Raw genomic sequence first — 14487 nt, 5'->3', positions numbered from 1 at the left:
ATACAGTACGAAAATTCCTTCAACTAGACCGAGAAATTCGACTTTTTATTCCTGTGAACTTTCAAAGACGGATAATTATGGATACACGTATTTCAACATTTCAACGGTAAGCTGTACCGTACTATAACCGATAAACGTAGCTGAATATGTGATAACGTCAACTCGGTATCCCTTTCAGACTTCACATATCTAATATGAAACATTTGGTATATACTCTATAACAGTGGTTCCCAACGTTTTTCAGATTTCACACCCCTGGAGCAATCACCTGGACCTTTTACACTCCTAAATATTTGTTTCATGCACATTTTCAGCATGTGTTGATGTGAGGTGCTCTCTCAATTCAAAATAATTTTTTTCTGCTACACCAGTTGGCCACACCCCTGACACCCTAGTCCCACAACCCCCAGGGGGTGAAAACACCCGAGGTTGGGAACCGGGGCTCTATAAACTAAAGTGAATTTCACTTCTGGAAGTTAATATTATAGAATTGATCTTGGTATTATACTCTTCATTTTGTACATAAAAACATTTTATGCAATTATATACCTCATATTCTTTTTTACCTATATTAAATGTTAGCACAGAAACTCAATGTTAATCGGTCAATCGTATAGTTCAATCAGTTATCGTTATTAAGCTTTCTGTTTATAGAAGGTATAAAGTGAGGTCACATCGGCACTTGTCTGCCTTCAAGCCCTTTGTTGTATTTTAAAGAAATTTAAATTTCATTTTACCATCTTCAACGTTTAGAAGCGTCCACAACAAGGCTTCGTCCTTTTCGGATGATTATCAACTGTAATATAGATTAATCTCACACCGTAGCGATTACCAGTCGCGTATTGATGCGAATAAAAAAAAGCGGTCAAAATTTTTGAACGCAACTCTTATGGCACTGAGGCGTGAGTTGCATTCGGAACTCATGGCCACTTTCATTATTTGAAAACACACGCAACTGATAATCGCTAAGATGTGAGGGTACCTTTACAAAGCATGCTAGCAAAGACTGCTTCCAAGTCGAAATTTTTACTATGCCATTATGATATGGGACCGCGCATTATTTTTCATTTTTATCATTTTAAATATCTCCATTTTGGGGGGATAGGGCTAATTTCTTCAATGCACATCGAAAGAAAACCTATATTGAGCAGCTATAAACTATTTCGCACATTCCTATTATTCTCCCTGTATGTTTTTGTGTTTTCGTATTGTTAATTGTATTTGTTCACGACTTAAAAGATACTCTACCCCACGTTTTTCAGCACTGCAAAACGTGGAAGTTTTACTCCAGTATTCTAATGCAAATCAAGTTTGTTTCAATTTTCCCCAAAGCAAACAAGCACGAGCATGTGTTTAATATATAGAGGCCTATTACAATCCAATGACCTTACTTTTGGCGATGCTTCAGCAATCACTTTCAGCATATTGCGATTCTTGCTAACATAGGCCTAATCACAGTAATAATCATGAACGAGCGAGAACAAATTTCTTTAGCGAACATGAAAAAGAACTACATCTTCTTTAGAAATATTGTAAATGTGTTTTATATTTAAGTTTTAAACAAAAATTTTCATGTAATTTTTTAAGAATTCAGACAATGCTTGGAGTCTCTTTTTTCAAATTCCGAAAACGTCCCCTATTTGTTATACATATAGTCCATTGTGCGGGAGTTAGTGTAATATTTTATTCTGAAGATTGCTACTCGGCCATTCTGAACTGATGTTTTGTTTATAAATATATGAAATGGTTTTTACATTCCTCTTTATATACACCCGCATTATTATCATTATTGATATTATTATCATTATTGATATTATTATCATTATTGATATTATTATCATTATTGATTATTATCATTATTGATATTATTATCATTATTGATATTATTATCATTATTGATTATTATCATTATTGATATCATTATCATCATTGATATTATTATCATTATTGATATTATTATCATTACTGATATTATTATCATTACTGATATTATTATCATCATTGATATTATTATCATTACTGATATTATTATCATTATTGATATTTTTATCATCATTGATATTATTATCGTTATTGATATTATTATCATTATTGATTATTATCATTATTGATATCATTATCATCATTGATATTATTATCATTATTGATATTATTATCATTACTGATATTATTATCATCATTGATATTATTATCATTATTGATATTATTATCATTATTGATATTTTTGTCATCATTGATATTATTATCGTTATTGATATTATTATCATTATTGATTATTATCATTATTGATATCATTATCATCATTGATATTATTATCATTATTGATATTATTATCATTACTGATATTATTATCATCATTGATATTATTATCATTATTGATATTATTATCATTATTGATATTTTGATCATCATTGATATTATTATCGTTATTGATATTATTATCATTATTGATTATTATCATTATTGATATTATTATCGTTATTGATATTATTATCGTTATTGATATTATTATCATCATTGATATTATTATCGTTATTGATATTATTATCATTATTGATTATTATCACTATTGATATTATTATCGTTATTGATATTATTATCATTATTGATATTATTATCATTATTGATATTATTATCATTATTGATATTATTATCATCATTGATATTATTATCATCATTGATATTATTATCATTATTATTATCTGTAAAAATTCGAATAAAATCTTTTTAATTCATGAATAGATTGCCTTAATCATAGATCTGTAAGCCGCTGCCTCAATCCTCCGCCGTCTGTCAATGTTGATCAGTTTAAGCCGCCGTCATTTTTCAACTATCCTCCGACTGAAATGTCAGTCAGGCTTGTCACAACATGCTTACAGGTCTACTGACAGTGGCGTTGCTAGGAAACACCATGTGAGGGGTCTAGCGGGGGCCACACAATTTTCCAGTTGGGGCGGGGGGACATCGGGGGATATGTTTATTTTTTTACTACGTAAATTGATAAATAAAAAGGAGAAATAGGGGGGGGGGGCAAACCCGAGCCAGCCTCTTTAGTCAAAGTATGCCCTGTATCAGATTGGAAATGGGTGTGATGATGGAAAAGCTGGTGGTGTATCTTACGAGTAAGATCTGAATATTAATATTTCAATTTCTATTAGATTAGCCCTTTTGGGACCTTATTTCGTTGTCAGATTGCGGCTTAGTCGGAAACATCTGCCTCTTTTCCAACCTCTGATGGATCTTTGACAGTTGTCAGCTGGAGTGGAGTCAGAAAGAAGATACTATTAATTGGGATGTGTTAATTATGAAGTTGTGATAGAACCGGAGACATGACATAAATGGTGTAGGGAGAGGATGATGGTATTACTGAACAAAAAGCATTCGTCTTTCCAAATATATTTGGATTCTGCAAATTCGAGATATCCAAATAGGTTTAAAACCATCGCACCTGCGGAGATCCCATTTAATAGGGAATTTATTTTATCTTAACACCAGCCGACATCATATCCAAATAATTATCAGAGGCTGGAATAGTGACAGATGTTCCAGTCTAATTGCGGTTTAGAGAGGGTGTCAGTTTATTTCCTGCTAAATATTATTTAGTGATTCGGTCGGGACTTTTTCAAATATATCGGTTTATAATCTTCAGTTGTGGTATCTTAGAACACTAGTAATAACGATTGTGTTTTTTGAAGCTTCTTTCGAAGAATGCAAACATTAAGACATAAAACTCGTCTTTGATACTTATACAAGAATAATCTCACGTTTATACCCAACGATCCCGTTAAATTCAGAGACATAATCTAAACTATCATTTAACAGCCATGCGCAGAAGGCAGTAAACAGTTAGATAAGATCGATCCAGACACTATTGACAACTAGATTTATCACTACAATTATTCTCTCGCATTGATCGAGTCTAAATTGGTTTAGTTAAAGAAGAAATAGTCTTGTAACAAGATTCTATTTTCTATTCTAACAATAAAGACAAGGAGGCTACAAGTGAACATGGTCGCATACAGCTATTACTGTCACTAAAACTAGAATAAATACGACTCTCTCAACAGCTTCTGTTCTGTTTCGTTTTGCAAGAAATGTCGGTATGCTTCATTGGTGACATGGTTAAACCTCAAATGGTACCGCTAGCCAGCACGTTCTTTCAGCAACGGTATACGACTTTTATCACATTTACACGTTTAAGATAGGAGTTGATTATGTGCAAAAGGTTAAAATTTTTTAATGCCGTTCTGGCTACACTTGCCTCATTTCAAATCGCACGTCATCGTCGCTTCTTACTTACTTCTTACTAGAGCAAAACATTAAGTGAATCATTTTAATGATATTGGCAGAGCAAAAGTAAAACGATGTAGAATGCACAAGGACATTTTCAGAGGTTTTGAAATCCACAAGACATCACCGGAAACTAAAACATCAGTGAATCAGTGGTTTAAAAGAGAAATCGATACGTCAGTTTCAGTTAAAAAGATAAAATCAAAATCGACTGAATAAATTATAGTTAACTTAACGTCTAATCAACTCTTTTTTCTGACTTGGAAAATCTGGAGGCCTTAATTTCTCACTCGATCGATCTCATTCTATATAGTAATTCGGTATGTTTAGCTTTTCTAGATAATCTGTATACAGTGAAATCCCTCGATAAACCGGCATATTTGAAATCCTGGCCGAATCACCCTAAAAACTAACTTCACAAACATTGCTCTATCACTAGAGGTTACGCCTACATGCCTGTGCCTGTGCTTTCGTAACATTGCTTAACCGCAATGTTACAACTTAAAATTCCTACAATCTGTAGTAGAAAATCCTGATCGAAACAATGTCCCAAAGTGAATAACCAGTGGTTTAACCTCTCTAAACTGTCAACTGAAGTCGAGTAAACTGAATCTAGTTCGTGGTTCGCTATTTAAACTGAATCTAGTTCGTGGTTCGCTATTTAAACTGAATCTAGTTCATGGATCGCAATTTAAACTGAATCTAGTTCATAGTTTGTTTTTTAAACTGAATCTAGTTCATGGTTTGTTATTTAAACTGAATCTAGTTCGTGGTTCGCTATTTAAACTGAATCTAGTTCATGGTTCGCTATTTAAACTGAATCTAGTTCATGGTTCGTTATTTAAACTGAATCTAGTTCATGGTTTGTTATTTAAACTGAATCTAGTTCATGGTTGGTTATTTAAACTGAATCTAGTTCGGGGTTCGCTATTTAAACTGAATCTAGTTCATGGTTTGTTATTTAAACTGAATCTAGTTCATGTTGGTTCGCTATTTAAACTGAATCTAGTTCTTGGTTCGTTATTTAAACTGAATTTAGTTTTTGGTTCGTTATTTAAACTGAATCTAGATCTTGGTTCGTTATTTAAACTGAATCTAGTTCATGGTTTGTTATTTAAACCGAATCTAGTTCATGGTTCGTTATTTAAACTGAATCTAGTTCATGGTTTGTTATTTAAACTGAATTTAGTTATTGGTTCGTTATTCAAACTGAATCTAGTTCGTGGTTCGCTATTTAAACTGAATGTAGTTCTTGGTTCGCTATTTAAACTGAATCTAGTTCATGGTTCGTTATTTAAACTGAATCTAGTTCTTGGTTCGTTATTTAAACTGAATCTAGTTCGTGGTTCGCTATTTAAACTGAATGTAGTTCTTGGTTCGCTATTTAAACTGAATCTAGTTCATGGTTCGTTATTAAAACTGAATCTAGTTCATGGTTTGTTATTTAAACTGAATCTAGTTCATGGTTCCTTGGTTCGCTATTTAAACTGAATCTAGTTCTTGGTTCGTTATATAAACTGAATCTAGTTCTTGGTTCGTTATTCAAACTGAATTTAGATCATGGTTCTTTGGTTCGTTATTTAAACTGAATCTAGTTCTTGGTTTGTTATATAAACTGAATCTAGTTCCTGGTTCGTTATTCAAACTGAATCTAGTTCGTGGTTCGCTATTTAAACTGAATCTAGTTCGTGGTTCGCTATTTAAACTGAAGCTAGTTCCTGGTTCGCTATTCAAACTGAATCTAGTTCTTGGTTCGCTATTTAAACTGAATCTGGTTCATGGTTCGTTATTTAAACTGAATCTAGTTCGTGGTTCCTTGGTTCGCTATTTAAACTGAATCTAGTTCATGGTTTGTTATTTAAACTGAATCTAGTTCATGGTTTGTTGAATCTAGTTCATGGTTCACTATTTAAACTGAATCTAGTTCATGGTTTGTTATTTAAACTGAATCTAGTTCCTTGTTGTTATTTAAACTGAATCTGTTTCTTGGTTGTTTTTTAAACTATATCTAGTTCCTGGTTGTTATTTAAACTGAATCTGGTTCTTGGTTGTTATTTAAACTGAATCTGATTCTTGGTTTGTTATTTAAACTGAATCTGGTTCTTGGTTGTTATTTAAACTGAATCTAGTTCCTGGTTCCTTGGTTTGTTATTTAAACTGAATCCAGTTCATGGGTTGTTATTTTAACTTAATCTAGTTCTTGGTTTGTTTTTTAAACTGAATCTAGTTCATGGTTTGTTATTTAAACTTAATCTAGATCTTGGTTTGTTATTCAAGATGAATCTAGTTCATGGTTCGTTATTTAAACTGAATCTAGTTCTTGGTTCGTTATATAAACTGAATCTAGTTCCTGGTTTGTTATTTAAACTGAATCTAGTTCTTGGTTTGTTTTTTAAACTGAATCTAGTTCATGGTTTGTTATTTAAACTGAATCTAGTTCATGGTTCGTTATTTAAACTGAATCTAGTTCTTGGTTCGTTATTTAAACTGAATCTAGTTCTTGGTTCGTTATTTAAACTGAATCTAGTTCATGGTTCGTTATTTAAACTGAATCTAGTTCTTGGTTCGTTATTTAAACTGAATTTAGTTCATGATTTGTTTTTTAAACTGAATCTAGTTCATGGTTTGTTATTTAAACTGAATCTAGTTCATGATTTGTTTTTTAAACTGAATCTAGATCTTGGTTTGTTATTCAAGATGAATCTAGTTCATGGTTTGTTTTAGAATGTAGTTATTTATTTGAACTAAATCAACTTGTTACTTGCCGTAACATTCAAGTTTATGAATGTATCGTTATATAGTTTTTGAGATCTCATTATAGTCCATAACTTGACATGATTTGAATATTCATTCACAAGTTTCTGTAGACGGCTAATCTGGAGATTTGTCCCATAGAATGACCAGACGTTTGTACGATGTAAGCCTTGTCGACAATAATACAATAGACTGAATTAGTAGTTAGTTGTTCATCAAGAAGAAAACAAGTCCACTTGATAAATTACTTGTCAACTCTAAGCGGAAAGTTTTCTTTGTTTTCAATCCATTCTCTTGATTTCTTTCTTCACTTAGTCGTGGGTTAGACTTGGTTAATTGGTCTGGAGCAAGGTTGCTGTTCGTCTTTAACCTGTTAGCACTCGAAATTATTGTTTTAACTTATCTTTTGTAGACAGACTCGCTCCACTAAAACATTTGATGTAAATGATTGTATACGAATGTAGTCTGTACTATGTTCCTCTTTTTTTTCAGACACTATTAGTATTGGCCAGGCTTTCATGTGACATATTGGAAAGTTTTCGACAAGATTTCTGGAAAAAGTTAAAGAAGGTTGAATTACATGGAGAGTGATTGTCCAATGATTTTCTAGAGTGAGTTCAGACGGGGCATGGCCTAAATATTTCAGTCGGTGAGTGAGTCTTTATCAATCATCGGAAGACATGACAATCTTCGAAAGACACTGTTGACAATATATAATGTAGAAGGGACAAGACGTGGTCAAGACAAAGTCCAAATGTCTTAATCAGATCTATAATATAAGGGCCAAGACCTATCCATCTTCCCAAGCGTCCACATCAGTCCTCTTTACTTAAACATGACCGGCTTCAAACGACACTTTAGACAATGTGTGCAGGCATACGCGGCACAATGCAATGGTCCTATTATTTAGCTATGACATGGCAACCTCAGAAGTCAAAAGCCCTGAATTAGAACTTGAAATCAGAAATGTTTTAATGGGACGACTATGTCTATTACCATTGTATTCAGGACATTTTGGAAATCCAAACGCTTTTGATTGTAATTTATCTGCTTCCATTTTTGTAGAAATAGGACAATTTAAAACGAACATAAGATTTCTCTCGTGGATTAACACCCAGCACAAAACACTAGGAATCGTTCTACCAGTCAGTGTGTAAAGAACGAACTAGGTGAGATATATTGATTATATTTCTATGTTTCAAGAATAATTAACCACTGTTAGGTTTGACCCTAGATCTTAGGTCAGACAACTAAACATCATCATGGTATTCAATACAATGTAGATACAAATAACTACCTCGTAATTCTTATTATTCTATGACTTACTTAAAATGAGTCACATCATTGCCAAGAATATGTACGATTTTGGAAATGAAATGAATGGAGTTTTACGTCCTACTTTTCTGCACCATGTGGGCTAATGAGGACCTACAACGCCATGCAGGGTGCAATGAGGGAAATTTTGCCAGGACATCTGCATTAGCCTGCTCTTTTTCGATTTCCTACTGATGAGGGATCTTTAACGTGCACAGTCTGTAGCATACGGAGCCTCGGTTTATTGTCCAATTGTTTATTTTTTCCATGTCAGCCCTTACCTGCATCATTGACAATTGGAAACCGGTTTGAAAAATCCGAAGGTATTATCTCGACCTATATCGAGTGTTGTAGGTGTGAGTTGCGTTTTGTGTAGTACGTCTATTATATCTCTACAGTTGTAAAAAGGCAACTATCGGTATTTTCTGGGGTTGATTGGAGTCCTGAATATGGTCATGTAAATAGTCTTCAAATAGTACTATAACTCCCCTTATGGGGTGCGTGAGGGTTTGTGTGTGGAAGAGGGAGAGGGGGGAGGTCATGCGTTCTGCATAGTAAGTCTGTTGTATTTTGTTTGTCTTTATTCATGGGTATAGCAATCGTCATAATCCATTCAAATGCACCACACACAAGATATACTATTTCTATCTTCACTGTTTTCTCCCCTGTCAAATATTGCATGTCGACACGAACTTTAAAAGGAATTATGGTTGCTGCATTCGCTGGTGGAATGGTTTAACTAAATCAATGTAACTTTCACACGCCGATAGTTATGGATACACATGAAAAAGATGACTTAAAACTGCGACGGTTTACTATTACTAATTTCCGTTTCTGAGACTAAGGCATGATTGATCGAACGGATGGTGAACGTGTCCCTTTAAATTCTAATATGACAATGATTTTTTTCTTATGTAATGATATTTGTGGGTAATAAACGAGCAATATATTAAGATATACAGCTAGGTGGTGCGGATAATTATAAAGACATACATGAATATCAAATTTCGACAAAAGCAATTAACACTATTGCCATTATTCTCAGTTAAAGACTTCTGAGGCTAAGGTACAATTGATTGCAATAATGGTAAACGTGTCCCTTTAAATTCTAATATGACAGGGATTTTTTCTGGTGTAATAATATTTCTGGGTAATAAACGAGCAATATATTAAATTTTTGATTAACGTCCATTGCTTGACTGAGTTTTACTGATACTGTAGTATGATATTTCTAATCATACCATTGATTTATTGCTTCTCAATGATGTCATACGACTTGTGATGTTGACCCAGTTATTGGTTAGACTATGAGAAGCACCACTATTCCAATAGGCATAGGAACAGACGATTTAGAGCAGTGGTTCCCTACCTATCTCAACCCTTGGAGAAATCACCTGGACCTTTCACACCCTAAAAATTATTTCATCCACATTTTCAGTATGTGATGATGTGAGGTGCTCTCTCAATTCAAATTCTACTCCTACTGGAATTGGCCACCCCTGACACCCGTGGGATGATTTAGACGAATGGTTGGAGTAGAGGTCTGAGAATAATACTTTATTCGTGCAACTGGGAAAATAGTAATGTATTGCCAAAAAAATGTTATCTCTAATGGCTGCAATTCTAGATTCCAACACTGGGGATGTTTGCAAACAAAGAGAATTAGATCTTTCGACGCATTATTACATGGATTAGATCCTCTTTTATAATTGATATACTTCCTAATATTAAAAGCTCATTAGCTACTATCAATGTATTGCTACAATTATATTGTTTAAGATTACGGGTTTCGCTTTGAGATTAGTACTTGTTTTATCTAGGCGAACAGGCACCACAGTAGTCGCAAATTCCATCCGTGCGACTGTCAGACCTCTCGTCCATTTCATTCCTACTGATACAAGTACATCGTTCAAATGTTTTTATTCTCCAGTGACATCTAAATTTCATTAGAACTACGATGTTTTAGCACCTATACGGTTAAACATTGATAATTTCAAATTCATTTAAAAAAAAAAACTAAGTGAGTTGTAAGAAATTTTTTTATCTCAAGATTTTATTTGTTTGTTTTACCACATTTTTGCAATTTAGAAACTTTTGCTCTGAAACGATGCAAATTCATCTTATTGTACAGAAATAAAGTCCTGAATGAGAGATAGCAAGTCTTGACTGAGATAGCAAGTCCTGTTGAAAGATAGGTCCCAATTTAGAGCTTAATTTTGACTACGAAAAACAGGTCCTGGTTTTTAGATAACAAGTCGTCCTGATGTGAGAATACAAGTCCTGATTATGAGATAGCAATAACTGACTATGAGATGGCAATAACTGACTATGAGATAGCAATAACTGACTATGAGATAGCAATAACTGACTATGAGATAACAGTAACTGGCTATGAGATAGCAATAACTGGCTATGAGATAGCAATAACTGACTATGAGATAGCAATAACTGACTATGAGATAGCAATAACTGACTATGAGATAACAATAACTGGCTATGAGATAGCAATAACTGGCTATGAGATAGCAATAACTGACTATGAGATAGCAATAACTGGCTATGAGATAGAAATAAATGACTATGAGATAGCAATAACTGACTATGAGATAGCAATAACTGACTATGAGATAGCAATAACTGACTATGAGATAGCAATAACTGACTATGAGATGGCAATGACTGACTATGAGATAGCAATAACTGACTATGAGATAGCAATAACTGACTATGAGATAACAATAACTGGCTATGAGATAGCAATAACTGGCTATGAGATAGCAATAACTGACTATGAGATAGCAATAACTGACTATGAGATAGCAATAACTGACTATGAGATAACAATAACTGGCTATGAGATAGCAATAACTGACTATGAGATAGCAATAACTGGCTATGAGATAGAAATAAATGACTATGAGATAGCAATAACTGACTATGAGATAGCAATAACTGACTATGAGATAGCAATAACTGACTATGAAAAAGTACTGAGAACATGACCTGGCTTTGAGATAACAAGTCTTGACTATGAGATAACAAGTCTTGACTATGAGATAAGAAGTATTGGCTATGGGATAACAAGTACTGACTATGCGATAACAAGTACTAGCTATGAGATAACAAGTACTGACTATGCGATAACAAGTATTGGCTATGAGATAACAAGTACTGACTATGCGATAACAAGTATTAGCTATGAGATAACAAGTACTGACTATGCGATAACAAGTACTAGCTATGAGATAACAAGTACTGACTATGCGATTACAAGTTTTTACTTTGAAACAATGGCTGAGATATTACATTATAATCGTGTGGTAAGATTAATAATCTTGTTATTAAGATATGTATCTGTGATATGTCAACTTAACACGTTTTCTAAATCATATTTCGGTACGTCTATCTGCAATACCAAGCAATCGAAGAACGGCTCATTTGAAACTTCCAACTATATATTATATATTATATTTTCAAATTCAACAGTGCATTTAGATATGAACTCAAGCAATAAAGCTATTTGACAATGAAATTAGGTTACCATAAAACTTGAGGAAATATTGAGCGAGAACATCTCTAATCACATTATAATGTGTTACTTTATCGATTATTTTAAATACACGAATGCATATTTTACAACATTTGACACTAGCTGTGTGTTTTACAGTTTTATGGTGAAGTTATATTGATGACTCAACTAACAGAAAGCAACAGGCTGAAAGATTTGCTGTCACAAATTCATCTTGATATAGTAATGTTGATAAATGAATTCCTTGACACGAATTTAGTTATATCAGCACAGTGAGCCGAATACAAGCAAAACTTCATCGTTTAAGCACGTCCGAAACTGAAGTTTCTATCCGGCTTGCTTCCCTTTAGAATTTACCTGGTAAATGGGACCGAGATATAAACAACAATATATGAGTAAGGGCATCCAGGGGCGATTCTAGAAAACATCAGGTAAGGGGGTCGAGCAGAAAAATTTCCCCGGGGGAAGGGGGTGGGGGGGGGGCGTCACAGATCATTCTCTCAATATGTGAAATGATAAGAAAATTGAGATGGAGGTGCAGGGGAGATAGGGGGATGGTTGGGGTGGGCAAGATACCATGAATGGAACCGTCTTAATTTATTGGCATCCTAGAAAGGTCTACAGATGCAGCTGAAATAGAACGTACCCAACAAAAAGAAACTGAAGATCACGACATCTGGTTTTGCTCATGAACATCGTTCAAAAACCAAGGCAAGCAGGCAGGCAGGAAGGCAGGCAGGCAGACGTGATTGTTCGGAGGGGCAAGTAATATATCCGGAGGGGCAATGGTGTTTGATGTCTAGTTATAGTAATAGAATTGGTCAGTAGTTTTCGAATTTTTTCGAAGGGCAATGCATTTTTTCAGAGGAGGCATTGCCTCCCCCCCCCCCTCTTTCTCATCACTCTCTCTTGCCCCCTAGGAGCTACGGGTCTGAACCAGGGTATTAATTTTGGTCGACTTAATACAGCTGAAAGTCAGATTTGATAATTTGGTAGATTGCAGACGGGTCCACTGTAAGTCATCGACCTGTTTACAGTAATATAGTCTGTTTCTAGTACAAGGGAAGTAATATTATAAAATAATAATTAAATTCAGAACAACTTCAAGAGAGACAATCCACGTTCTAAATTCAAATCACAATAAAGTAGAAAATCAAATTAGCCTGATTTACCATTTCTTTGGTACGCTTCGTAGGCTCAGGTAACTGATTCACAAGTTAGAAGACAGCAACATAGGTAGAATAGGTGCGGGTACAAAAGGAGAAGTGCGGACCCGACCAGATCTAACGAAGAATCAACAACCAAATAACCAACAACATAGAATCATCCAATTTGAACCAATCCAACTACCAACTACTACGACTACCAACAACTACCTGGTTTGCGATATCAGCAGCGGCTAGAAGCGCACGTAAACTACCTACCTACCTATCTAAAATGGCGTCCTTCGGTAAGGGGTGTAGGGGATTTGTGTATATATGTTATATAACTGTAGGGGAATGATTATAATTGATTGTAGAGGAATCATTCAGTGTCTATCTCGAATCACTCACTGTCTCAAGCCGCGAATAGACGAGGTACGGTGTCCGGTGCGTTGTACGGGCCGGAATAATTAGTACAAACGAAAATAGAAGAAGTGAACACACGAGGTATGGGTTCTTCTATTTTCTACTATCTCGATAATCCCGCACCGAACACCATACCTTTGGCCTACAGTTTGTCTTTCAGTAGACGTTTTGGATAACTTAGACCTAAATGCAATTAATACCACGCCACCGCCTGAAAACATTGCATTCATACATTCATTCAGCGTTAATAGCAATTGTTTAATCAGAATGATTCTACTGATCCAGAACAATGAGAAATGTTGCAACACTCACAATATAAGATCCCAGACCAGCCTGGCAACGTGTTAGAATGATTTTCCTGGAGTTCTAGATCCAAGTTAAAACAATAATCAGCATATCCATCGACCATTTAGCGGCATAACTCTGTTAAGGGGGTTGTAAAAAGGTTTTCTAAAATTTTAGTGGAATTACGCAAACCAAAGTGCAAATTTATGCTTTCAGTGTACATGTATGGTATTTTACATTTGTGTTTTATATTTTGATATGTTTGTTCATTCAATGTTTGGGCTCAATTGTAAAAAGGCCTTTATGCCTAATTATTAGCCACATAAAGAATTTATTATTTATTATAAGTGTCTCCGATACATATGAAAAACTAAGAAAAACTCTTTACAATCCCTTTAAGCTGGCCAAGAGAATTGGGTCATAATTGATTAAAGAAAGGGTCACGCTGTGTTTGAAACTAGGGTATATATTGAGTAATATTCAGCAATTAAAAATCTCAGAATGGTTCTGTCACGCTTGTCTAGAACTTGATATCTATCCAAATAATACAATTACTCATGTAGATAAAAGATATATGGTAATGGTGAAAATTTAAATACATCATTTTATTGGTGAATAGATAATCTCTGGAGACTTCTGGTGGAAACATGGCAAGTCGTCTGGTCCAGTCTCTAGGGGCAAATAACTCATAATAATATATTACCTATATTCATTATAGAATTATATTACTGAATAGATTACCGTGGC

The 14487-nt window shown here is 34.2% G+C and overlaps 2 protein-coding genes across 2 annotated transcripts; one reads left to right on the top strand and one right to left on the bottom strand.

Annotated features, from left to right (window-relative positions):
- Window positions 1–4094: 4094 nt before the first annotated feature.
- LOTGIDRAFT_167283 (hypothetical protein) lies at window positions 4095–7014 on the top strand (the record flags this gene model as incomplete). The annotated part of the gene is made up of 3 exons (XM_009064763.1): window positions 4095–4168; window positions 4857–5535; window positions 6568–7014. 3 exons carry the CDS (start codon window positions 4095–4097, stop codon window positions 7012–7014), a joined length of 1200 nt encoding a protein of 399 aa, XP_009063011.1.
- Window positions 7015–10601: 3587 nt separating this feature from the next.
- On the bottom strand, window positions 10602–11183 carry LOTGIDRAFT_129467 (hypothetical protein; the record flags this gene model as incomplete). Its single annotated transcript, XM_009064762.1, has 1 exon — window positions 10602–11183. A coding segment is annotated over one exon (582 nt), but the record flags the coding sequence as incomplete, so codon positions are not given.
- Window positions 11184–14487: the final 3304 nt, after the last annotated feature.

Source organism: Lottia gigantea (genome assembly GCF_000327385.1).
Source record: "Lottia gigantea unplaced genomic scaffold LOTGIsca_65, whole genome shotgun sequence".
Lineage (NCBI taxonomy): Eukaryota > Metazoa > Mollusca > Gastropoda > Lottiidae > Lottia > Lottia gigantea.
Note: the sequence above shows the minus strand (reverse complement) of the source record. Positions and strands in the feature narration are given on the sequence as shown.